Source organism: Calonectris borealis, chromosome Z, assembly GCF_964195595.1.
Source record: "Calonectris borealis chromosome Z, bCalBor7.hap1.2, whole genome shotgun sequence".
Taxonomy (NCBI): domain Eukaryota; kingdom Metazoa; phylum Chordata; class Aves; order Procellariiformes; family Procellariidae; genus Calonectris; species Calonectris borealis.
In genome coordinates, this window is record NC_134352.1 from 61,223,466 (window position 1) to 61,251,173 (window position 27,708).

General features: G+C 37.8%; 1 protein-coding gene across 4 annotated transcripts in view; it reads left to right on the plus strand.

The window, feature by feature from the left end:
* SCAMP1 (secretory carrier membrane protein 1) overlaps positions 1 to 27,708 on the plus strand; it is a 55,125-nt gene that overhangs the window by 15,464 nt on the left and 11,953 nt on the right. For 3 of the 4 annotated variants that reach the window (XM_075138389.1, XM_075138390.1, XM_075138391.1), the window contains 5 exons: positions 5,308 to 5,385; positions 16,518 to 16,616; positions 16,889 to 17,000; positions 20,691 to 20,819; positions 26,689 to 26,848. In XM_075138389.1, the coding sequence (XP_074994490.1) occupies positions 5,308 to 5,385; positions 16,518 to 16,616; positions 16,889 to 17,000; positions 20,691 to 20,819; positions 26,689 to 26,848 (578 nt within the window). Of the gene's footprint in view, positions 1 to 5,307; positions 5,428 to 16,517; positions 16,617 to 16,888; positions 17,001 to 20,690; positions 20,820 to 26,688; positions 26,849 to 27,708 lie in introns of those variants that run through there. The other variant, XM_075138392.1, reaches the window with a different exon arrangement.

The window sequence follows — 27,708 nt, forward strand, 5'->3', positions numbered from 1 at the left end:
AAAACACAGCACACCCCCCAAGCTACTGGGAAGAAAGTTAACCCTGTCCCAGCTGGAACCAGGACAAGAGTGTAGTGCTAATCTTTGCTTTTGAGATTGACATTATAGGAGAGAGACTACAAGAAGTAGGTAAAATGAAAGATTAGATGGAAAACAGTTAATGAAGTTGTGCTGGTTTCTTAAAATCGCAGATCTACTAGATCTTAAAATCGCAGATCTACTAGATCTAAACTAACTCAGATCTTGAAAATGGCATCTGAAATGACTGTGTGTGACTTAAATGCACCAATAGCTACAGTAGCTGGGTATGAAAAATGGCCTGTCCCTGAATTCTGTTCCGTGGTTGGTATCACTAATAGTCAAATAAAAAGATCAGAAACTCAGGGGGATGAACTGGCAGGAGTTTGGGTGAGATAAAGCTGGAGAAGGAATTGTGTATTGGAAGGAGGGAACAAGGAATTGGACAAGATGAGAATTACAGGGATCAGCACTCAAAGGAGCAGGGACTAGGACTGGCTGGATGGCTGAGGAAAATCAGGTTGTGGCGAGGAGTTAGTGCAAGGGCAGGTCCAATTCGAACAGAAGTACTGGTCCACCAGGATGTAGCTTTCTCAGTCTGAGATTGGACCGGGCATTTTACAGTTGCTGCATTCAGTGGCTGACATCAGATATTTAAAGTCTGTCCCAGAAATTCCGATATTCTATATTTGCAGAGGGTAACCCAATTTTTAATCACTTAAATCATGCAGCAATTTGAGGTCTCTGGGTATTTGATGGTTCCAGCCATGGTGCTGCTTTGTGTTGGTGTCCGTATATTATCATCTATTGGAACTTGTCTTCGTAGCTTTTTTCTATTTCTTAATATTAAAAACCAAAAATAACTAAAATATAATGCATTTCAACTTTATTATCTGGGTAGAATATCAAATATGGAAAAATAAGTTATGCCAGCCTAGATTCACTTATTCGTGTAGAACATGAAAGTTTTCACTGGTTTTAACCCCTAGAATATACATGTCTTGCAACATAGAAATTTGATAGCGTTTGTTTAAATGCCACTTTTTCTTTGGGTATGTGGTCCTGCATAACATTTATTGTTCGTGTTCATTATTCAAACCCTGATTAACTTCTAAATTCAGTATTTCATTATTCTGCAGCAGTGAGTATGAGTGCTTCACAGTTTTTCTCACTGTATTTAGACAAGTTGGCGTTTGCTCCATTTTTAAAATGAGAGGCAATGAGTGTAAGGTAAATGATTCAAAGTAATTCTCTGTTCCTTGGGATATCAGGTCTAATCTCTTCAGAAATACTCTAAGTAGTGTTTCGAAATATGAAGTGTAGCTCCTCTTGGCATCAGTTGTTCGATGCACTGTAGGTATTCAGAACAATTTGAAGCCTAGCAGCCTACATCTGGGCACCCAGACTATGAAGAGCTTGTTTCTTTCCATGCTGAGGATAGTTCTAGTATTAGAGAAGATCGCAGTGAACGAGTATAGGAGAGATACAGATTTCCAGGCTAGCACTTGCCTCCTTCAGCTATGAGGTTACCATTATTTTCCAGTGATCTCTGGTTTACTTCTCCTTGAGTCTTTCTGCTTGTGGAAGAGGTCAGGCCGTGAACTTCTGTTGAAGTCTAGACTGTGTAATTTACGTTTTCTGAGAGCAGAATCTGAATGCCATGGTGAGCTTCAATTTGTGTATTTCAATACAACTATAATTTTTTTTTTACTAGGTAATGAAACTTTTCTGAAATAGAGCTGATACTGAATGTCCTCTGAGTCATTCAGGTTTTTTCAGCGCTGCTGCTACTTTTGCAAACAATAGCAATATTTAGAAGTATAGCAATTGTTAATTCAAAATAAGAATGGACTTCTGATGGAGGGCCTCTTGCTTTACTCACTCTGTGTATCTAAGCATACAACGTATTTCTAGTACTAAGACTTTTGATGTAGTAAGCTTGTTTGGCTCAGCATACCTTTCCTGTCATTTGTCAGTGTTAGAATGTCACAATAGCTGTGTGAAGAGATCTGAGAAGCTCCCAGTTGTCTTTAAAACACTAGGAGAAAAAAAGCTTTCTTTCATCAGGTATTTTTTATTGTTTGCATATGGTATTTCTAAATATAGATTGCTCTTCTGAATTTGACTTGACCAGTCTTTCCTGCTTTTTGGAAATCTGCTGCTATTCAGTGGCTGTTTCATGAGTCTGATATTCTAGTTATTCAAATAATTGCATTTATTATTTTTCGTGGGCACAATCAGGCTGAGTTATTTGTTTAGTAGTGCAGTCTTCAAACATAGAAGTTTAGTGTTGAAATGTACTTTTTAAGCAGCTAATTTAACTTAAAGTACTAAGTGCTATTTGAATTTTAATAATGTAAACATACTGTTTCACTGTGTGGCTGATGGTTAGCTATCACTTGTTTCATATCTGTCTATCCTTGAACATTTTTATGTGTGGAAGAGGGAATGATATGAGAGCATTTGTGAAAAGGGTACCATACTGAAAGAATGAACAAAGAATAGAGTATTTGATGCTCTGCTAATTCACACTTACATGTAAAGGCTAGAATAAGTGTACTGTGTCTGGCTAGGATGGAGTTAATTTTTTTTATAGTAGTCCCTATGGTCCTATGTTTCAGATTTGTGACCAAAACAGTGCTGGTAAGGCACCAATGGTTCAGCTGTTACTGAACAGTGCTTGCACAGCATCAAGGCCCCCTCTGTTTTGCATTCTGCTTCCCCCTGGGAGTAGGCTGGGGTTGGGCAAGAGGTTGGGAGGGGACACAGGCAGGACAGCTGACTCCAACTGGCCAAAGGTGTATTCCATACCGTATAGCATCATGCTTGGCAATAACGGTGGTGGTGCTGGTAGTGGTGGTGCGGATGTTCCAAGGTAACCATTGCTCAGAGGCTGGCTGGGCATCTGTCTGCTGGTGGGAGGTGGTGAGTGATTGCTTTTACATCACTTGTGGGTTTTTCTTGCTTTTTTGTTTCTTTTTTTCTCTACCTCTCCTCCCCCCTTATTAAACTGTCTTTTTCTCAACACCCACAAGTTTTACTTGCTTTTGCCCTTTTGATTCTCTCCCCCATGCCGCTGGGGAGGGCTGCTAGCGAGCAACTAGGTGGGGGCTTAGCTGCTGGCTAGGGTGGATCTACCACAGTAAATTAAAAATTTTCAATTGTATACACCATCCTGTATATTGAATTGTATATACCATCCTGTATATTGAATTATGAAATTGTCTGATGAGTATTAACTTTAAGTTCATCTTTTTTGATCTTCTACTGACAAGTCTAGTAAACTAATGCCTAATTCAAATGTCAGATTTAATTCTTCCCTTATTTTTTATGATCTTTTTATGCAGTGTTTCAAATGATTCGTAGTTGAATTTTGACAACAAACATTCTCCTCACACACATACTTCCCCTTGTTTTTGTTGTTCATCTGCACAATATTTTGTGCCAATCATTTAATGAAAGAACATGTTACAATGAATTAGTCCATCAGTTTATGGAAGACCTGATGAGATTTTAGTTGGAATAGTGCATTCAAATCTAGGATGGTAACTGAAGAATATGCAGACTCGTGGGGGAGACTGTCACCAGGGTGGCTTTATTGAAATCACTAATTATGGTATAAGTCGAATGCAGGAAAGCTGATTTGAATTGCATGTGACATTGTTTTGTATACATTTATAGAAAGGGTGATTCTTGTTCAATCACCATTAAAATACTGCTTTGCAGCTAAATATATGCTTTAGCCAAAATTGGTAGCATTTTATGTGACCAGAAGGGTAGTTTTTATGTATGCTTACGCACATTAATTTGATTAAAATATGCAACATAATTTTTTAAATTTTTGAAGCAATGATTTTCTTGTCTTAAACTTCTTTAATAGTAAAAACTTTTTAATTGCCTCATATTAATAAATTTGTGACTATAGCTAATGGAAAAAACAGACTTGCTCTCATTTGCTGTATCCTTCAGGATTTTAGAGTCGATAGATATTCTGCATTGGTTTTTTTTCTAGCTGTAAATAAGTTGACTGCAGCTATTAAGAAAATACTGTTCCTGCATCTGTAGATTAAGTTACTGCTGTCAAGACTAAGCTAATGCTGTAATAGATACTGATTCTAAGAATCTAGATTTTATTTTTCAGTAGCGTAATAGTTTGTATATTTACTTAAATGTAGATTAAGTCACTTACTGTATTTAAAAAAAAAAATTAGCCGAATATTTCATGTAGAGGTTTTAAATGTAGTGTCTTTAAAGGAAATATGAATGTAAATGTATATAAATGTATATACTTATCTTCTTCCCAGTCTTTATCAATTCCAGTTTGTTTTCTAATGTTGAACTAGACTGTTGAAATTAAGAAATTATGTATATCTGTACATAACAGTTATAAATAAATAGTATATTTACAGCTATTTTGTATATTTTATGTACATATGAAATATTGTATATTGTTTTGTGCATTTATATAATGTAAGTGTAACCATATTGAATAAGTGGATTATTAATTTTCAAGAAAACCTTCCTTTCATCCATTCTTATGTTCTGAAGGTGCAAAAACATAAATTAAGGCACAGAAACAACATAGTGGAATCAGCCATCACATGGAATAAATACAATTTTTCTTCATACGAAGTTAGTGTGGTCTACGGTAGTGGGCACTTCTTCTCTTGAACCAAGCCTGCCTGTCTCTAGCACAGAGAGATGTTTCATTCCTGAAATTGCTTTCTCAAGCTAAACCTCAAGCACTCTTTCTTACTGTATAGTTCATTGGAGGAGAAAAATTACACTTTTTTCTTAATTTTACCAGTTCAGATAGAAGCTGAACCAGAGGTGGTTTTGGCATTATGGGACACTGTTTCCTCAGCTTCATTTTTCTGAAATGCTTTTCCTATTCCTGAAGGTATTGGAGGTACTTCTGGGTAGGGAAAACCAAGAATTACAGAAAGCTCTTTTCTTCTGTTGTGCTTTTTGGGTGTATAGTTGTGGAGTTCAGTGGTCAACATAGCAGGGTACAGTTTTCTTTCCTTCTCTGTTGAGAGCTTGTTTCCTTATAAATCAAATGTATGACAGATGGACGTTCTTTTAGATTGTGTTAATCTAGATTTATAAGAAGCTCAGAATGGAGTGATGTCATTTTGGAGACAGAGAAAGAGGTAAATGTTTTCAGGCTTTTTTAGTGAAAATAAACTTTTCTTAGATTGAAACAAAAGCTGAGTTTTATATGATGTAAGTGTTGACTTGTTGCTTATATACATGTGCATACATTTACAGAACTGTTTTCTTTTCTAGGATCCTTCTGTTACGCAAGTGACAAGAAATGTTCCTCCAGGGCTAGATGAGTACAATCCTTTCTCTGATTCAAGAACAGTAAGAACATTTATTTCTTAATCATGCTGTTAATCTTTTTAGGTAAGATTTGTGAGGTATTGTTTTCAGAGTTTGGGACTGATGTAAAACATGTGTCGGGCTAGCTAGGGGTAATGGAAGATATGTAAGGATAGTCAGTCCCATAAAGTATTTGGAGGATTCAGGGGCTAGGTTGACTTAAGTGAGCTTTGATCTGTTAACGAAGAGTGGCTCTCTGAAAGGGGGCCAAAACAGAGTTGGGTTTTTCCCCTGTTCAGTAAGACTTCTGGTAGTCTGTCCTTATGCTTTTCTGAATTTTACTTGCTTTAAAGCTTGTGAGTGTGCCAGTGTCTTGCTTTTGATTTCCATTTCACTTAATGAAAGTGCTGCTCAGAATAAGAAAAATATTGCATTTCAGTAACAGTCCACAGGCTATGAGTAGTTGTGCAGTAGTAAATGGAGTAATTTATGTCCTAGAAACACAGTTGGTTTTTGTCTCTAATTTGTATAGTTTTAATTTACCTTGTGCTTATTTCACCCTTGGAGGGGAAAATACAAGGGATGGGGTAGTAAATTCATACTGTAACAGCATTTTTCAGTGGTTACTTTTGATAGTGAAGATCTTGTGCAAGATTAGCAAAATGTGTGGATGATTACTGTCTGTCAGTATAATTTGTAAACATTCAAATACTGTATTTTTCAAATGTAGACTTATTTCCTATGGCAGATCTGGTAGTGCTGATAGGGACTGTTGGTATTCGAGTCTTTGCAATGCAACAGTAAGGTTTCATACAGTGTTAAAATGCTAGACTGGAAGAAGCTTGTTTTTGAGTATGCCTTGGATCAGCTGTTTAAGGCAGAATATTTACAACTAGCAACAATATTAAATAAGCCTCCAAAATTTTTTTCTCGTAACTCACAATATCATGAATTATGTTTGATTTATCTTTCTGAAGCTTGAAGAGTTTCAAAATTGCTTTGTATTGGCCATAAGTTATAAAGACAGTAGGTCTTGTTTAAAAAAAAAAAATCTAGAGCTACTCTGACTTTTTTTTTTACTTACGTACTTATTTTAACATGCAGCTCTGTGGGAAAAAGAAAACTGAAGTATATGGCTAAGGTTACCTGGCTTTGAACAGTCAGCTGTGCAGGTATAAAACATTCTAATTGCTCATTACAGATGTTACTCATATAGAAAAATTGGGAGGATGGAGGAAATCTTTAAGTCAGTGTTTAGATCTACTGAATATGTGCTATATTCATGCACTGTGATTCAATTAATAATCTATGGGATGTTACCAAGTTCATAAACACTGTCTATTGAATGTGCAGTTCTATTTCTGTAGAGGAAAAGAACTTTCATAGGTTTTCTTGCAGAAAGCAAGACTGAAAGAATAAAGTGTATATTCAGCTAAGAGTGCAGTAATAATCACCTTTAGATGCTACTCCCCTTCCTCTCTCTATATCTTGTGGATGCTGATTGTAAGTATTTATTCTATAATTATATGCATTTGTAGGAATGTGCTTAGCTACCTGAGGATATGCTCACAATTCCATGTGCTCACCTCTCTTTTCCTTTATCAGCTTTGTAAGCAAGAGAAGGGCATACTATGCATGTAGAAATAAGTGTATGTGACAGGAGTAAGGGAAGAGACAGTGGAAGTGAATGCCTTTAAAGATTGGATGAACAGAGGTAGAAGCAGTGTCTGTGCATTTTAGACATGGAGGATTACAATATCCGTCAGGGTAGGGATAGAAATTACTCTGCATTTTGTGTACTGCTTAGAGCAAAAACATCGCGATAGTTTCTGGGGGCTTTGATTTGCTGCTGTTCCTTGATCTGTCTTTATTGGGAAGCTGAGTCATCTTGAAGAGTTTTGTGCAGGTAATCCCACTTCTAACATTTGAAAACCATAATGGCGTTAGTGAGCAGAAAGGATACAAGCTGGTGGTAGCAAAATACGTCCTGGAGATTTCTGTGCTCTTTAGAGTGAGAATCGCTGGTCTGTAAGACTTAAAATGATGTTTGTTTCACTATGATTAACAACGTGTAGTTGTAGCTTTTAAGGAAGCTGAGAATGGTATGCCTCAATTAGAAATCCAGATTTCTAGTGGCAGTGCTAAAATGGTATCTTGCAGTCTATAGCATTAACACAGCATTAACCTTCTTTCCCCCTTCCCTCCAAATTCAAATTAATAAAGCATGCTGGACTGCAAAAATATTTCTCCATTGCAAATCCAGACAATTCTCACTTCTGTGAGAAGGTGACTTCAAACTCTGAGCACTGACATTCATTATCTTAGCTCAGTTGTATTCTCCCTTTGCCAAAGGAGATGCTTCCTATCAGTTCTTTCTCGGTTATCAGGATAGGACAGGAAAAAAAAAGTAAATTCTGCTTTTTCTCAATATTCCTTATTCTAATTGTGTTGTTTTTTGTTTGTGTTTTTTTTTTTAAATATTTCAGTGCATTCACCTTTTCTCAGTCAACTTACATCCTTCACATCTACAGTGAGAAATTGCTAGGAAAATTACATGTGAGACATAATGAGGAAAATGAATGGTCAGAGGAGATTTTAGGTCTCAGGTGTCACCTTGATATCTAACATGAAAAATCAGGAGTCTTTTTTTTTTTTTTTTTTTTTTTGCTTCTTATCAAATTTCAAAGCCTATCTTATTTTTGATTGTTAAACCAAACAAAGTTTTTAGTGAATGGCATAAATATCAGATTAAATATCGTTGCCTACATTTTCAGTGGTTTTGTCTCCTGCTCTAACAGTCACCATAGAGATGTGTCTTTTGTCAGGTTTCTGAAATTGACAAGGAACAGATGAGATTAGACAATTAGTATTTCTGCTTCATCATTTAATGAAACTGCTGATAAAGGCAGCCTTTAATCTCTTCCTGCTTTTACAAGTTTTGCTAATGCATGTTGAACTCCTCTGAGCACTTTGGGTATATATGTATAACATGTATAGATATTCTATAATGCATATAGCAATTGCTTTCAAATTGCTGCATTAAAAATTTGGAAAAAATCATTAGTAGAGTTGGGGTTTTTTTGGTTTTAAGAGTTATATTTCAGTGGAATTTTTTTTTTTCAGTAAATTCCTGGGCAGCTCCCCTCCTTCTGTCTTGCATCCAAACACAGTGAAGTGTTTATAGGAAACCAGATTGATTGTCCACACCTGGCGTCTTTTGGAAATCTTCCCCTCGCTCCCAGTAAATAAACTACTTCACCCTCATGGGGAAATCTATTCAAGAGAGAACTTCTTTTGAGCATTTGTCTCCAGCCAACCTCTTCTTTTTAAGGGAGGTCATAGTAATTTGCTTCATCCCCCAGTGCAGCTGTGAGAGCAAGGCATGAAATAAAAAGATCTATCCCAGAAGTACCATTTGGGGTAGGATGGGCTCTGAGGGTCCCAGGGACATGTGACTGGGGGCACGATGAACTCCCAGCCGACGCTGAAGTTGTTCGAGACTTGCTGCTCCAGCTCGATGCACATAAGTCTATGGAGCCTGATCAGATTGTCCCAGGGTACTGGAAGAGCTGACTCATGTTATCATGGGGCCTCTCTCCATTATTTTTCAATGGTCATGGGAGTCTGGAAAGGTCCCAGTCAACTGGAAGCTGGCAAATGTTGTCCCAATTTTCAAGAAGGGTAAGAAGGAAGACACTGGCAATTACAGGCCTGTCAGTCTCGCTTCAGTGCCTGGTAAAATTATGGAGAAGGTTATTCTGGGAGTTACTGTAAAACACTTGAGAGACAACGCAGTCATTGGTCATAGCCAGCGCAGGTTCACGAGGAGAAAGTCCTGCTTAGCTAACTTAATTTCCTTTTATGACAAGGTCACCCATCTAGTTGAACAAGGGAAGCCAGTAGATGTGGTGGGTTTGGTTTTTAGCAAAGCTTTTGATACTATCTCTCACAGTATCCTGCTGGACAGATGTCCAGCACACAGCTAGACAAGTCCGTAATATGTTGGATGAGCAATTGGCTTGATGGGTTGGGTTCAAAGAGTTTTAGTAAATGAGATTATATCAGGCTGGTGGTCAGTCACCAGTGGGGTTCGTGAGGGCTCAATTTTAGGGCCATTGCTCTTAAATGTTTTTATAAATGATCTGAACGCAGGATTCAAATGTACTTTAAGTAAGTTTGCCGATGATACTAAATTAGGAGGAGCTGTGGACTCCCTCAAGGGTAGCAAGGCCTTACAGAGAGATCTGGATAGACTGGAGAGCTGGGCAATCACCAACCATATGAAATTTAACAAGAGCAAGTGCCAGATTCTCCATCTGGGATGGGGTAATGCCAGTTATTCGTGCAAGCTGGGGGACGAGAGGCTGGAGAGCAGCCCTGCGGAAAGAAATCTGGGAATTTGGGTTGATGGCAAGTTGAATATGAGTCAACAGTGTGCCCTGGCAGCCAAAAGGGCCAACCATGTCCTGGGGTGCATCAAGCACAGCATTGCTGCCTGGTTGAGCGAGTTGGACTCAATGATCCTTATGGGTCCCTTCCAACTTGAGATATTCTATAATTACAATACTTTCTTCATTAGGTTCTTGAACTATAGAAAATGATTTATAATACCTGTGCCTGTTGTGCGTTGAATTGTGATCTTTGAGTAACAACCTGGAAAAATAAGCACATTAAAGCGATATTGAACTTCCACCATTTGAGGTAGATTTGAGCACTGACACTTTGTTCCCCTGTGGACACATTATGAAGCTAAGATAAGTAATTATGAAAACACAGTAGTATATGAAAACATGCATGGCTTTTTCTGTACTTAATGAAAAAATGCTACTGGCTGTATCCTGTGAATACAAGTTGCTGGAATGCAGTTTTGGCTGGGATTATATTCTTAATACATATATCAACCTACCAGACATTCTGGAGTGATACCCAGCAAAAATTAACAGTGGATGTTGAAGCAGATACATGATTTTTTCTTACCTTTCATTAACTACCTCTGACTGTCTTACAAGCTCTTTTCTCTACTTTTTCTAACATCATGCACTAATTCCATCAAGTGATGTTAAATAACTCATAAGCTGATATTAAACACACAATAACACTCATCAATGGTGTAGACATACTTACGTAGCTCAAAAATAGCTGCTTTAGATGCACCATAAGAAGAGACTTATTATGTTCTCTTTGCTTTTTGCTGCTTTGTCAAGTGTGCTGCTGGGGTAAGACAGCCTTTAGAAGAGTGGAAGCTATTTTCAAAGAAAACGTAAGACCTTAAACTCTGCCAAACTAAGTGTGAAACTGTAAGGCAAGCTCAAAGCTCTGAGGAAAAACTTGTAGAACAACTTGGGAAACTTTCTTTCCTGGAAGCAGGAAGCTTCTGCCATCTTTGAAGACTTTAAAGTACTAATAGAAGATAATTATGTACGAAAAAGCTATACTAATTGTTTCTTTACAGGAGAGGTGTCTTAAACTTGAATTCTCAATAGAATAGGCTTTAGAGAAGCGATAACTTGCCAGAAATAGGTAGTCAGCTGAGTGTTAAGAAAACTAAGATGGAAAATTGCTAAAGCATGAACTGGAATGTACCTCGGTTGGCTTCGTACCAGAGGAAGGAAAAGTGACAGCTATCACACTCACTATAGAAAAACTTCTTAAAAGGATTCAAAAACTTAAGAGGCCAGAAGGTACAAGTTCTTCACTGGGCAAGTAGGGGCAGGGGGGTCACAGAAAAGTCTACTAGTCATAAATGTTTTTTTGTTTGTTGGTTGGTTTTTTTGTTTGTTTAGGGTTTATTTTGTTGGTTTTTAGCAGACCTCTACACAGACAGGAGCTTTAACCTTCGAACAGAGATGGAGGTTGCCTTGACTGCTGCATCATTACTGTGTTAAGTAATGGACTGTAGCACACAGATCTAACAACATGAGACTCAGGGCAGCTGTTTCCTTGCACTGCAGTGCTTGAAATAATAAGCCTGAAGTGTCCTCCCTCATGTTACTACAGTGATGCGACTGTATGGTTTTTGAGGGGCTGAGGCCTGAAGGAAGATCATAATCTCAATCATATTATTACAGAGTATCCAAAGGTATACGTGATTCTTAATCATATATCATCCTTGTCAAAGTCATGGTAGCCTTTCAGTTGCAAACCTCCATGATGGTCCAAATAATCAAGTCAGTCATACTGGTTACTGTAAAGATATGTAGAATGTGAGAGCATCTGTTTTGTAAAGATTGTAGACTTTTTTGTGTTTAAAGGGAGTAATAAGTACAAGGGAAAGCAATATACAAAGGCAGAAACACAAACCTGATAGATAAGTGGTAACAGAGACAAAATGGAAGACCAAAACTCTTCAGCCACTAATTTATGGGCTTTGAAGAGGGTCAACCTGGACTTTTTAACTGAGAAGAAGGAAGAAACAAGGTAAGCATGAATATTTTGGGTAGCTGAGGGGAGCCTGTGAGACTGTGCAAAATTTATTAAGGAATATTTAGGGAAATAATCAAAGATGTGGCGCAATTGGAGACTGGGGAGGAGGAAGGAGGAGACTAGAGAAAGAAGGTGGATTAAAAGGGGCTGGTTGCATGTAAGTTGTTACCAGTCAGTACACTTGTCTGACAGCCATGTGCCTGATCACTGCAGTTACTGTTAAATCCTTTCTTAACTACCTTTCTGTGACATTTCACTCCCTACTGCATCTGTGAGTGCTGCATAGTCTAGGTGCCAGCAACTGGAGAGATTAGAGTGAGAGACTTAGGTGCCAGCAACATGGTCAGACCCCAAGTAGTAGTGGTCCATATGTCTGTGGTGTCAACAACTCAGCATCTGGGTGTCAGCAGCTGGAGGGATCATGGGTCATAGGAGCGACGTGTCTGAGGTGTAAGCAACTGAAGGGACCAGTGTGTTTTCCTCTGTGTGTATACGTGTAATTCACCAGCAAACTTCAAGCTGGACTAGCTGACAAATAGGAGGAAAACCTCTCTCTGGGAAGACTCTGAGACTCTGGGAAGTCTGAGCCAAAAGTGAGTAAGGGAGTCTGGGGTCTGGGTTTGGATATATGGCAAGCTGAGAGCCTGTGCTGGTGTTTGAGGGAGCTGTGAGTGTGGAGGTTGCTTGTGACACAAGTGTATGAGTGCATGAATCTTCTAGTGAACATGAGGCTGGGCTAACTGGCAAACAGGAGGAAACCCATATACCAGCTAAAAGAGCTCCAGATCCAGGCAGGTATATCAGACAGGCTGAGGGCCCACTCTTCGTATCTGAGGGATCTGCAACTGTTGGTGTGCTTGTACATCCAGAATGAGGCATGTGCTTTCAATAGTGAACCTCTGTGCTGAGCAGTTGGAGAGGAGGAATGGGATATGACTGTGTATCTATGTTCTGTGTAGTTCTGATAGTGTTATATGGGGTTGTTGTTAAAGGCAGTGTCCTGTCTGTGGCAGCTTGTGTAGCTGGCCATCCTAGTGTCCTTGGAGTGTGCGGGTGTGTGTGTATTTGTGTGCATCCCTGGGATATGCCCTCAACTTGCTACTAGCTGAACCTGGAAACAGGAAAGCTCTCCTGGAATGGAGAGCCCTCAGAGGGTCTCTGGGCTCCAGTAGTCGGAAAGGAGGAGGCCCCAGGTCTCAGAATCTGCTGGAAGTGGTAGCCTTTGTAACATCCCTTAACAGCTTTTAGGATGCACAGGATGCACAGCCCCTGCTATAAATGACTGGTGTAGTCTCATTTCTTCCAGGGAGCACAGGCTTTTATCTAGGCACTGAGTCTTTTACACAATTGTCATTATGTGCACAGTAGACAGCAAGTCTAACACCGTCTAGATGGCCAACTAGCATATAATGGAACCTAAACAATGTAGAAATCTGAATCGGGAGAATCCTGTACATAATTAGTACCTTATATTAACATCGTATATCATATATGCTCTTGGCTAACATCTTCGATTATGTAGCTCTGGTGAGCTTTCTCATTGGTTCCTTTATTCATAAGCATATATGCATGTTCCAGTCATTAGCAGCACTGCAGGCTGTTTGGACAAAGCATATTTCAAGGATAAATATTTTGAATTCATTGTTCAAATATTTTCTGGTCTGACATCCACCTTTTTACACTATTACAGGTAATATTACTGTTACTTTTTACAGTATTATGGGAGGGCTACTGGAGACCTTGCTGGAGATTGTGAACAGTCTTGCTGATTAGTCTAGCAGGCAGCTACTTATCAGTTATGCTTTCAAAGCTATTGTTACTTTAGCCACAGAGCTACAATAATCAGACTTTTTTTTTTTTTTGGCTTTTGTAGCATTGCTCTGGCCTACAATGCATAATGCATAAAAGTTTGTGTTCAGTAGCTTTTCGCTACTCTGGTGCAGGTTTTGTATCTTATGTTTGAAGCAGAAGATGGTGAGACTCTTGATGGCTGTCTAGTTTTTGTAGGAGTTCTCATACAGGCCTTTTTCCTTATCACAGTTTTCCTTATCACAGAATGCTTCGATATAAGGAATAGCAGTATTAACCGTCTTTAACCAGCTTCATAGAATCATAGTATCATTTAGGTTGGAAAAGACCCTTAAGATCATTGAGTCCAACCATTTACCTAACACTGCCAAGTCCAGCATGTCCCTAAGCGCCACATCTACACCAGGGATGGTGACTCAACCACTTCCTTGGGCAGCCTGTTTGAAAGCTTCACAACCCTGTCAGTGAAGAGATTTTTCCTAATATCCAATCTAAACCTCCCCTGGCACAACTTGAGGCTGTTTCCTCTCGTCCTATCACTTGTTCCGTGGAAAAAGAGACCGACACCCACCTCGCTCCATCCTCCTTTCAGGTAGGTGTAGAGAGCCATAAGGTCTCCCCTCAGCCTCCTCTTCTCCAGACTAAACAGTCCCAGTTCCCTCAGCTGCTCCTCGTAAGACTTGTTCTCCAGACCCTTTACCAGCTTCGTTGCCCTTCCCTGGACACGCTCCAGCACCTCCATGTCCTTCTTGTAGTGAGGGGCCCAAAACTGAACACAGTAGTCAAGATGCGGCCTCACCAGTGCCGAGTACAGGGGCACGATCACTTCGCTAGTCCTGCTGGCCACACCAATTCTGATACAAGCCAGGATGCCGTTGGCCTTCTTGGCCACCTGGGCACACTGCCGGCTCATGTTCAGCCGGCTGTCAACCAGCACCCCCAGGTCCTTTTCCTCTGGGCAGCTTTCCAGCCACTCTTCCCCAAGCCTGTAGCCTTGTGGGGGATTGTTGTGACCCAAGTGCAGGACCCAGCAGTTAGCCTTTGATTGTCTTCATCCTACAGCACTGAGTAATCTTTCTTAGGATGAAAAGCTTAAATCACCAAGCATTTCTGAAAAATCAGACCTCCCTGATATCTCAGTATTCTGTTAGGAGCTAATGTATAAGGTGGAAAGATAATTTTGAAATGCTGGAATCAGCTGATGTTGCTGAAATATGCTGCAATATCACACACAGAGGTGGAGTTCACTCAGGCATGATGTTTTCTCCTCAGTGTATTGCATTTGTGCATTTCAAAAGGTGGTTAGAAAAAATCTGGGCCAAGTCATAATTTGCCAAGTTAGTGGTATTTAATTGATTCCAGCATTATTTTAAGGTGCTTTTGTATTGAAAACACCACACTTCTCACCGTATTTTTGTTCTTGATTTCAGTCTTGTTAGGAACAAGTGGTTCTCTGTCTTACAGGATCACAGAACAGGGAAGTCTTTCATGTTGCAAGCTCTACCCAAAGAAAGAATTGTAGTTTCCCCCCAAAGCATATTTAAGAATAAAATAACATCATAGTAGTACTATACTGATCTGTTTTGTTAAAGTTCATTTGATAACTTCAATCTAGACAGTATTTTTTTCCTTGGTTTGATAGCTACTGATTAACATTGTGTATGATACAGGGATGTGGAGAAAGTCAGAGAAGATGACAAATGGGAATAAGGAGGAGAGGATTTAAAAAAAAAAAAAAAGACAGAAAAAAGAAAAAAACTGAGCTACTAAAAGGTTCCTGTAAGCTGTATTCTTACAGGTAGTGACCAAGTGAATGAATTGCCAGTGATACTTGAAACTAGATACTATGATACATACTGGTGGAATAGTTAAGCAATAGGTTATGCATCTTGAATTGGAAAATTTAATATGATACATTGCTTCTCTAGTTAGCCAGGTGATACAAGCCTTTGTTAAGTAGAAAGCTCTGGAAGACGTTACTGACAAATGGCATCATGTTTCAGAATATGAATAGACCAGTGTTAAATCCTGCAATTCTCTTAAACAGTAACTCTCCTTATTCATATTTATGTCTGGACAAAATTTAAATTCTGTTTACTTTCTACTGATCCCTAAAATTCCATATGTATTTATGAGAACGAGTGCAGCGTAAAACCAAATAAGCAGAACACTACATCACAGAATATAGTTAACTTCTTTTTCCTAAAGGGTATTGTGCTGGTTTTGGCTAGGATAGAGTTAATTTTCTTTATAGTAGCTAGTATGAGGCTATGTTCTGGATTTTTCCTGGAAACAGTGTTGATAACACAGGGATGTTTTAGTTACTGCTGAGCAGTGCTTACACAGAGTCAAGGCCTTTTCTGCTTCTCACCCCACCCCACCAGTGAGCAGGCTGGGGGTGCACAAGAAGCTGGGAGGGGACACAGCTGGGACATTCCATATGGGATATCCATACCATATGACGTCATGCTCAGCACATAAAGCTGGGGGAAGAAGAAGGAAGGGGGGGACATTAAGAGTGATGGCGTTTTGCCTTCCCAAGTAACCATGACATGTGATGGAGCCCTGCTTTCCTGGAAGTGGGTGAACACCTGCCTGCTGATGGGAAGTAGTGAATGAATTCCTTGTTTTGCTTTGCTTGTGTGCGTGGCTTTTGCTTTCCCTATTAAACTGTCTTTATCTCACCCCACGAGTTTTCTCACTTTTACCCTTCTGATTCTCTCCCCCGTCCCACCGGGGGGAGTGAGTCAGTGGCTGTATGGTGTTGGTTGCCTGCTGGGGTTAAACCACGATAGTTACAAATATTGCAGGCAGCACATCAGATTTTCAGTTTATCAGTAACACTTCCTTTAAAAGAACTAGATTGGTTCTTACAGAGTTAATGAAAAGGTGTTTATTAGAATAGGAAGCTGTTTCCCTATAATTGTCTCTTGTTTTCTTAGCCTCCTCCAGGAAATGTGAAAATGCCTAATGTACCCAGTACCCAGCCAGCAATAATGAAACCAACAGAAGAACCACCTGCTTACACACAAATTGCAAAGGTTTGTCTGTAACTTTCAGGCACTAGGTTCCTTTTAACTATAAGTATTTAAATAAACTTCTGGAATAATGTCTTTTATAAATAAGCATTGCTTTCCTAATGATTTATTCAAATTAATACTGCCTTTAAGTAATCATATAATGCATGAATTCGTGCAATATTAGATCAGTCTTCATCCGTAACTGGAAATGCTTAATTATGGAAAACAGACTTGGAATATTTATTTTGTGTTTGTATTTTTTATCAATATCTAATGATGCCTGTTTTGTTCAGGAGCATGCCTTGGCCCAGGCAGAACTGCTAAAGCGTCAAGAAGAACTGGAAAGAAAAGCAGCTGAACTGGATCGCAGAGAAAGGGAAATGCAGAGTCTTAATCAGCAGGGGGGTATGCATGAAAAAAATAACTTCTTTAAATTGCAGAAATTTCACTTTTTCTTAGAAACTCTTTTAGTTTTACAATGACATTGTGAAACAGATCAAAGAGGGGGTTTTATAATTTCTTCAGGAAAAGAAAGTTTATCTCCTTTGAGACAGTGCATGCAGTGTATAAAAACTGGCCTGTCCTGTGCAGATTTTCACTGTAAAAATTTTAAATGTGGCCTCTGTTACATGTTACTCTCTGCCATCAGCTATTTTTATTCTAGGTTAAAATCTAACTAATACTATTGAATAGAAATGGAGCTTTTTGAGAAGAAATAAAAGTAACTTCATAAGTAACATCTCTTTTATTTCTCTTCTGCCAGTATTTATAGCTGTAGGAGAACTTCCCTGTTTTGAAACATTTTCTTATCTTTTGCTATGTTACAGACATGAATATTCTATGGATATAGCAGAAAGATCTATTCTATTATTAATCTTTTAATAATTTTTCATATGACGTTTTGGAACTCATAGTCAAGATTAGTACCTCATTTTGCCACAAACTGTAAGCGTGCTGTGCAAAACCATCAGGTTTTGTATGGCAATTTCACAAAGGAGAAGATTTACATCCTCTTAACTGAAGATACTTTGCTAGAAGTAGATCTATGGGAATATTCCTTTTCAAAAGGAAGAACTTCAGATTGAAGTTAGGAAAAAAAACAAAGCAAACCACAAAACACTGTGTGCAAGGTTGACTTTGTGTGATCTGTTCACTTGTATCTAGAATTCTGACTGTTTTATTTCCACATGTGCTGTTTTTCTTGAACATGCGGTGGTACAATTCCAGATTGCAGAATTGCTTATGTAGTAATTCAAATTCTCAGGGTATTTTATAGAATAGAATAGAATATTTTCAATTGGAACGGACCTACAATGATCATCTAGTCCAACTGCCTGACCAGTTCAGGGCTGACCAAAAGTTAAAGCATATTATTAAGGGCATTGTCCAAACGCCCCTTAAACACTGACAGGCCTGGGGCATTGACCACCTCTCTAGGAAGCCCGTTCCAGAGTTTGACCACCCTCTCAGTAAAGAAATGCTTCCTAGTGTCCAGTCTAAACTTCCCCTGGCGCAGCTTTGAACCATTCCCACGCATCCTGTCACTGGATACCAGGGAGAAGAGATCAACATCTCCCTCTCTACTTCCCCTCGTCAGGAAGCTGTAGAAAGCAGTCATATGCCACTCATTTGCTAGGATCTGGGAATGGGGAATTGCTATTCTTCTTCTGAGGAAAAGAATCATGGTGATATTGTCCCTTCATTAAACCATTTTTATTTTCTCAGTATTTGTTCTTTTCAATCTCTCTATTAAATCTCTGTACCTCTACTCCCAGATGATGATTTTTTTGGTTGTTTTTTCATTTCCTTCTCCATGTATTGCCCTTCATCTAATTTCACTAACTTATATTGATGGTCTGGATTGATTACTTTTCCAGGCTTTAGGGACGGTTTTGTTCATCTATATTGTAGGGAACATAACTCTGATACCCCATGCATGTTTCAGGATATTTCTAAAATGGGTATTTGTTATTAGGTTGCAGTTGTTCACATCAAAGTACTTGAAAAGTCCATGAAGAATCTAAAGAATTCTTTAGGAAGGCTGAACAGAGAAGAGAGAGCTCTTAAAGCTTTAAAGAAGATACTAGTTTTTTACCAAATGACTGTGTAAAAAGATGCTGCAAATCAGGAATTGTGTATTGTGACCAGGGAGAAAAATACTCTTTTCCTTTTGATTTTTTTTTTCTTTTGCGCACTCATTTGAACTCCTTTGGAAACTCTGTAGTGTTGTATTGATTGGAGGACAGGGTCTTTTGCAATACTCTAGCTATTTGCATTCAGTTTAAGATGCTGGCTGCACATCTAGGACACTGTCGTCATATGCAATTGACTACAGTGCAAAGATCTTCAAACTGGTCAGCTCAGCTCGATGCCTTCGGTCATTTCTGCTCAGGTCCTGTGCAGCATTGCATTTGAGCTAATTAAAGTATGCTGCTTCCTATTTCAGCTAGTTCATTTGGGCATGCCTGAAAATCCCTTTCTGTCTTGCATGAAGCTAGTTTGGGGATGTCTGCATTCGTAATGTAAGCATGCCATTGAAGTTATGTTGATAGACCTTGAGGTGGTAACTTATGTTGAACGAAATAATTCTGAGCTAGCTCATCACTTATCAAGATACAGTCCTGAAATATGAGTATCTGAAGTGTATTTAGAAAAAGACCACTTGATTTTTGATCTCAAACCGTCTCACCAAGCTGTCTTTCAGTCTTAGCTGAAAATTTTGAAACCTGTACTACAGCAGTGGGAAAGCACATGAAATACAATTCTTAAATAATAACTTGAATTATTATAAGATACCTGAATTTTTCCATAATGCTGTCTTGAAACTATCAATCCTGAGGGAAATAACCATATACTGTAGATGAAGGTCAGAATTATTGTCAGGTATTTTTCACATAAGAAATCCCAAAGTAGTTTTTAATATGGATGGGAATATTACTTGGTTACCTTCTATATGCTTCCTCTGCCAATCCCCTGCTCTAAAAGGCTTGGTAAAAACTTCAGTTAGAAGAGGCAGAAAACTTAACACATACTCAGTGCTTGGACCTGTTTGGACAAAACTGACAGCTTCGTCTTGTCTGAGTGGGGAAACAAATAAGAAATAATGCAAGTATGTAAGCTTTGCAAGTTTTCCGTTCTTACCAGATAAACTGCTAGTAAATGGTTGGAGGTAGAAATTGCAAGTAACACTTTGTCAGAATTTCAAATAAAAAGTGCCTTTAGGTTAGTCTCTAGTTCAGCTCCGCTTTTGGAACATGGTGATTAATGTATCTCTTGCATTCAGAATTTGAAATGCTATGGTAAAGGTTTGTTGCAGTTATTTTCTCAGTTGAATCTGAGTCTGTGCTTGGTATGAATTGTGTTCAACACAATGTATGCTGTAACCTGTGAGCAGATGAGCATACAAGAAATCCGGGTGTCTGACACTGTGTCCTTTGTGGTGTCCTCACTCTGTCACACAACTGTATCAAAATACAATGATGCTGTAGGGCATCTTCTTGTAACAAAAAAGTAGTTTAGACCATTTCAATAGCTGCCTTTCTTGGGGTTTATGGGCTTTTAGGTAAAGCTTTGACTGTAAACTGTATTGGGAACTAGTTCAAAGTGTTAAGAGATAGCCTGGTGTTAAAAATATCAGGATTCTGAGAATTAAGAATTTTTCAGTCCCCAGTATTTGTGTTCAACAAACTATGTGAGTATGGTGGGACTTTAGGGAAATGTGCATTTAAAAGTCAAGGAACTCCGAGAAATTGTTTTTCTGCCCATATCTGCTTGTTTTGTGAAGAATTCTTTTTTCTTGTTAATTTATAGGAACTGTCAGAGGCCTGCTTAGTCTTTTACATAGATAAAATATTGTTCTTTCCTTGATCTGTCTGCACTTCATTGTATTTTATTTCTGAAGTTTATTTTCAGTATTGTGTGAGGATTGCTGATAAAACTCTTGAATTTTGATAGCCCAAGTTATCCATATGCCCAAATTATCCATATGCTTGAAACTCATGCATAAAACAATTTGAACAAGTCCAAATGCATATCTCTTTCTAGTATACAGAGATTAAAACTGTATTATAAAGCTCGTTTTTTTCTGTTTTGCAGGTAGAAAAAATAACTGGCCACCTCTTCCTGAGAATTTTCCAGTAGGTCCTTGTTTCTACCAGGACTTTTCTGTAGATATTCCTGTAGAATTCCAGAAGACAGTAAAGATTATGTACTATTTGTGGATGTGTAAGTATGTTTTTTTAAAAGAAAAAAACAAAGTGCCTACTCAAACTTGATGATACATACCTGCTAGTCTGGCTTTTGTAACATCTGTAATGAGAAATTGTTTTAAATTCAGAAGTCAAATGTTGAAAGGAAATCTTTTTGTTAGCTTCAATTTTAAAAGTATTGAATTATTTCATAGAAACTTCCACAGAAAAAAAGGAGGAGGATTATCCTAAGGCAGTTTGGTTCTAGTATATTGCAGTTTTCTGATTTAAGTATCTCTGTTGTTGTAAAATGAGCTTTGACCATTTATTGACTTAGAAATAATTTTACTGTTTTTAAAATCAGCTTATATATTAAGAAATATAATTCACAAAATAGACTTGTGAGTTTAAGAAGTATAATATCCATTTGCTTTAATATACATAGTTTTGTATAGTTTAATACAGTTTTTAGTCTATAGTCATTTTAGTCTATTTAAAAAAATAGTGTAAAGTAAATTAGCTGAAGAATGAGTCCATGTTAAAACTATCCTTTGTACACCAAGAATGCTCTACACCATCTTTGTGGGGTTAATTTTGCCCTCATTCAGGTGCTGGAGAAATGCTGGATGAACCAAATGTACAAATGCCACAACATTTGTTTCTTCTGCCTTGTCCAGTGTGATGAGAGCCTAATAATTACTTTGAGACTGAGGAAATTCCAAAGATTTAGGTGCTTTGATGTCATTAATATATTTTTAGCATACTAAGGGAATGTGAATTTCAGAACTTTTCTGTTTTTTTTTCAGGGCTTTGGATTTAGTTAGCAAATCTCCATAATTTTACCTGTAAAAACAGAAAAAAAAAGATCTGGTAATCTTATTACTGTGATTGAACAACATAATTGAAATAGATAAAATGAGGAGTCAGCATTGAATCAAGTGAATTCCACTTCATCATAATCCACAGCTATCTCTATTAATTGCTGGGTCATTAATCTTCAAATAAGCAAGTAAATCCACTGTGGAATATGTGACTAGTCACTCTCCTAAATCTGACAGACATTTAAGATTTATATGAAATCTAAGATCAAGTACTCCAAAATTTTAGGATAGTTACTAATTCTGGCCATTTGCAGGACTGAGTTCTGAAAGTGCCGTGTGTTTCAAACTCAAGGTGAAGTTGGGCAGTGAGAACTGGAATACTAATACTGTTTTTCTTTTTCCTTCTTACAGCAATAAATAAAGGAAACAGCAGTGTTACAGTATTTAAAAATATATAGGAGTTGTGCTTTTATACTAACATGACAGATTTTCTGCTAGATGGACTGAGATTTTAACTGAGTCCTCTTGCTCTTTTCCTTCTTTAGCTCTAGTAGTCTCTGACTTAGGGATTACTCAGGAAGGAAGGAAAAGGGCATAATAAAGGAAAAGAAAGACAAAATCTATTTCAGGTGGAAAAAAAAAAAGATTGAGTACAGAACTCCATGCCTTAGGGCTGGTTGTTGAATCAATCCTTGTGACTCTTCTTTCCCAGGATCGTATCTACATGGTTTGGCTCATTTTTCATTAGAGTGGCTATGCTTCCTCAGTGGAGGCGCTTACTACCATAGCAAACCAGCCTGCTTTTGCTTGCTGCTCTACCCTACATTTTATTTCCTCTTCCAGAACTTCCTAGGTCCTGTAAGGTCTAGGTGTTCTGTGAACATAATGACATTTGGACAAATCTAGTACGGTGTGCTCAGCACTTTGTAAAGTAGGTCAGTTTTCCTCTTACTTTTTAGCAGCCCGAGTACCAAACTTTTCTGTTTCAGTTTTCTGTGTGTTTCCATGGTTAGTAGCAATTTTTAAATCCTTATTCTTGGTCTTTATGTATCTGAGGAAACTTTTTTACTTATTTCAGATATATATGCTCTATATCTCTTGAGAAAACAACTCTTTCTGTATCCCTATTCCGTGAATTCATCCATCTTTTCTCTATTTGTATCAGAAGTCAGAGTTTTCTGATTCCTTGATGTGGTTTTATCTTTGCACATATTTTCTTGGTTTTTTTCTGTGGGGAGAGCTTTTTTTTTTTTTTACTGACTGAGTGCTCCCATGTTTTTGTGAACTACAGCAATCAATTAGCAATGGCTTCTGTCAACTGCCAGTGGAGCTTTTCTATTCTATATTGGTTTTGTTACCACTGCTAGTTTAGTGGCTTGCAGATAGAATGACAGTTTTCCTGGCTCTTTAGCACTAAGCACTACTTTTTAGATCTTTCTCTGCTGTTACTAGTGAAATGTCCCATGTCTCTTGATCCGTATCTAAGACCAAAAATTTTTTGGCTCAAAAGCCTGTGTTTTGCAACTACTTTCCCCACAGGCTGATAGCATGTACAAAATGAGCAGTACTGATTTTTAAAGAATATTTCTTATTTGAAGTTGCAAACCAAAGAGCTGCTTAATCTCATGGAAAGCTTTTGTGGCATTTGGGTTTGTTACTTTACATAGGTTGTGAATGTTTCCATTTTCTATGAACAAGACTTTTAAAGGTTTTCAAAGACCAGTGACTTAAACTGTAGATTCTGGTAGAAAAATAACACCCTAAAATGCCAACTTGTATGGTATCTTTTCTGTTTAGGAGAGTTTCATCTCATCCATCCTTCTGTCTGAGGGTACGATCAATTATGTACGATCATAAACTCCTTCCAAGCCTGTTCTAATGTGTTGCTGTCTTCTATCATTAGAAGATGTTTCCCAGTATATAACTTAATTTTCCCTTCCTGTGTTTGATGTTCCCTGTTCTGTCCACTGTTGTTATGAAGAACACATTTATACCCATTAGTCATCTCCTTTTGGCTAAAATTAGCATAGTTTACTCAGCCTTTCTTTGTAGGTTATGTTTTCTAGAGGTCTGATTGTTTGGTTGCTGTCTTAAAGATTCACTGCTTGGTCTACTCATTGTCATGGGTTTTTTAGTGTGTAGCATTAAGAATTTTACAATGTGGACTGTGTCCAATATTTTAGCTGAAGTCCTAATGTACTGTGTAGAAGAATAAAAGCACCTTCACATTTTTGATAGCATGTGCTTATGTTATGTGCTGATCTAAGGCTGTTTTAGAATATATTTTTTCCTATGGAAAATACTTCTGTCATTTGTAAGGTGTGTTTGCACATGTCTTACCCGCCCCCTCTCCAAAAAGAGCAGAGCAGACAAGGAACAAAAGCCTAAACTATGTTTGAAGCCACTCTGTGCTCCAAGGTTGTGTGTGATCAAACTTCACCAGCTTTGTCCTCACTTGTCAGTTGCCTTGTGGCTTCAAACCCCTCTGTTTTCTAGGCATCCCATTTCCCTTGAGGCAGTCCCTTTACAGGGTGGCAGTCCAGCTGCTTCCTGGGAAGAAGCGCATTCTTTTGTCATGTGTCCTAGTAAGGACTTTGGTTTCCCGAGAATACCATCAATAAAACATTACTGAAATGAAACTTACTACAAAAATCTATTTCTATACAGTCCCAAATGGGACTGCAAAATAATCATCTCAACAATGTAGATGCCAAACAGCATTGGTGCAACTTCTGATCTTTATCTACAATTCACTTTCAAACATTAATGGATGATAAAGTGTAGTTCATTAAGACAGGGAATGTATATCTAAGTAGGATTCTTCTGTACAAGGAAGTTTACACTAATAAAAATGAAGTCGAGTCTGAATATTTATTGAACTAATGTAATTTCCCATTGTTCACTCTTATTCTGGCATGAATGCTTTTGTTTTTTAACCTCGACTGCTTCCACAGCTAAACTAGGAGAAAGCTTTCTTAGATCACTTCGTACTGAGTGCTGTATTGGTATAGCTGTGAAGTTATTGTCATATAGACATTGCATGTTGCAGCCTTCTGCTGAAGCCTTAGGTCATTTCAGCCCGCAAGTGGTCACTATCTTCTAATAAGTTGTATCATGGTTTAATTTGAAGAGGCAAATTGGTGGAAGGTACTTAAAACCGTTATCCTGAACATAAAAACACCTGTCTGTTCATAAACAGGAAAGCTTATCTAGGTCACTTAGTGAAGGTGTTGGCTGAAAGAACAAATGCCTTCCTGTACCTTGCAGCAGGCAGAGAGAAGGACGAGTGGAGTGAAGGGAGAATTGTCAGTGAAGTCCCGTGTCTTCATCTGTAGCTTCCTAATACTCGTTTTTTACAGCTGAGATTCTCCGTGGCAGTAGTGAAGTAGGCTCTTATGTTGCTAGTTTTATTGTGCTAGTAAGTATCAGTAGTGGATGTGATGTTTCCATCCTTGTGTGCACTGATGGCATTCTTTTAAAACTTGTCCTGTTATCGTAATGGCAATTACAAATAAAGTAGTAATTTCGGAAAGTTCAAACTGTACCAGCATGTGGATGTTTCTAGTAATCTAGAGGGTCTCCCTGTTTTCCAATATTGGCTGGAAAAAGAAAGAATACCCCGTAGTAAGTTTTCTCATATTTATCAAAGGCAGGCAGGAATTTGCATTTGTATCCTTTGTTCTACTTTATGAGGCATACTCATATAAATTCTGAAATGAGGTGCTTTGCTGATCTCTTGGAACAGTGCTAAGATACGTAGATGTATTAAACGCTTTTTATTTAAAAGAACAAAGTTTTCTGTTTCTGGTGACTCTTAGAGGACAATATGATTTGTCCCAGGGAAATGTTTTGAGTTTCGTCAGCCTTCCATGCAATGATGTGGGCATTTTGCTTTAAGATTTTTTCCCACCATGTTGATTTAGGGCTTATTTAAGTACTAGTTAAGAGGGCAGCAAAGAGGTTGAGGAGTCTTTTTTTTCCAAATCTTTATTATCTTGCTAGTTCTTCTGTAACATTACCTTCCACTAGAATGACTAAAATGTTTCTCTGAACTTAAATAAAAAAGTCATTGCTGCAAGGAGCAGCTTGTGCACTCTCAATCATAGATACTCTACTTTGTCCTGGTCCACAAGGACAGAAACTGTCTTCTGAGATAGCAGAATCACTCCTGAATCACTGGTTATTGCTGAACAAAGACAGAAATTCATGTTCATCTTCTAAGTCTGGCAGAACTAACTTCTGTGCCAGACAGCATGAAGGTAGTAGTTGTAACGTTTCTTAATACTGCTCTATCTTTTTCTGTTGTAAGAACTAAATGTATTTGAAATAAACGGTGAAGTCGTAGTGCCAGTGCATTTTCTTTAGTAGAAATTCAATAGTTAACCTGTAAGGCGGTCTGCCAGTGAGAAAATGCTAGTATTGAGCTAAGAACGGAGCACCAAAAAGACAGGTGTTTAAGACCAATGTTATAAGAAATATTTGAATATGCAATATCTATTGAAGCATCTAGAACAGCTTCTTGCAGTTCTCGTTTTACTGAGAAACATTTTTACTAAGTGGGGTTTTTTGCTTTATTAGATGGAAGTCAAAGAGCTTTTAATTGAAAGATTTTTTTGTAAATTTTTATTTTCAGGTTAGAATGTGTACATTCTAATATTATAATGCATTTTATATCATTTATAAGCTTTCTCTCAAAAAATATTCAGTAGTCTGTTAAATATCTGTATGCAGTTATTACTGTAGAAAAAGTATCAGTTATTGCAGCAGTAGAAACCTCTTTTTTCATTATTTTAAGTTTGAAAATGTTTTATTTTTGTAACAGGATTTTTTCCTTCACCACATATACCTGATAGTACTTGAATTTTCATGTTCAGTACTTTCACTTGTGAATACAGGGTTTACCTGAAAGTTAGAAAACTTTATAAAAATCAGCTTATTGCAGAGGGTATTGAGAAGGTATTGATTTATTGTCAGCATGCTGATGTTTTGTTTAAAAATGCTCAGTTTGAGTATTACCTTAACAGTTGTAATAATTTATTGTATAAACATAACTTAATTAAGACTATTTTGCTTTTGCTTCTACAGTCCATACAGTGACACTGTTTCTTAATATCTTTGGATGTTTGGCCTGGTTTTACGTTGATGCTACGCGAGGGGTTGATTTTGGATTGAGTATTCTCTGGTTCTTGCTTTTTACCCCTTGTTCTTTTGTCTGCTGGTACAGACCACTTTATGGAGCTTTCAGGTAACAACTTCAGCTTGACTTAGGATATTTAAAAACTTGTCGAAATGCATTAACATTCCAGAATTTGCTGGATTATCATTATGATAATCCTTTAATATGCTTTCATTAGAACAAGTAGTATGTTTGTCATGAATTCAGTTGTTGTATTTGAAACATAGATGGCAATAGATAGGAATATCATGGAATATCCTTTAAAGTATTTATAGCTTCTACCTTTGACAAGTTATTTGTAGGAAATATTTAACTTTGCATTGGGCTGATAACAGTTTTAAGGAAAATTCTCATTAAATCTCTATCCCTTCACACCAAGAATTTGAGTAGGTTACTGGTTGAGGGTTTTAAATTTCTGGCTTCCTGAATGAACTTCGTAAAACTCTACACTTAAATCTTACATTGTTAAGTGACCTACAGTGTCTGTAATTGAAGTAGACTGAGATTCTTAAGAATGAGTAGAGCAGGTATACAGTAATCAAACTCTAGTATTTTTCCTAGCTTTTAGCAATCTTTGCAGACATCACAATCATGAGGTGTGGTAGCTTTGTGTTTAAGAATAGAATGGTTGGTTTGCATGCAAAATTGAACTCTTTTTTTTTTGGTAAAAATCAGCATGTAGAGATTCTAAATCCTGTACTCTTACAGTATTTCTTGGGAATTTTTTTTTTGCATTGAAGTGATTCAGGATATTCTCAGTTAAAATGCACTAATTCTTGTAGAGGAAGGTTGATGGCCAGAAATTGCAGTTAAGCGTAACCTTTAGACTAAATGAGGTGTTTCTTTTTGCTAACCAAGGAGGTATTGCTGTACCCACACATCTTTGAGGAATCATATAGTTTAGCTTGCATTTGCTCTCTAGTAAATCC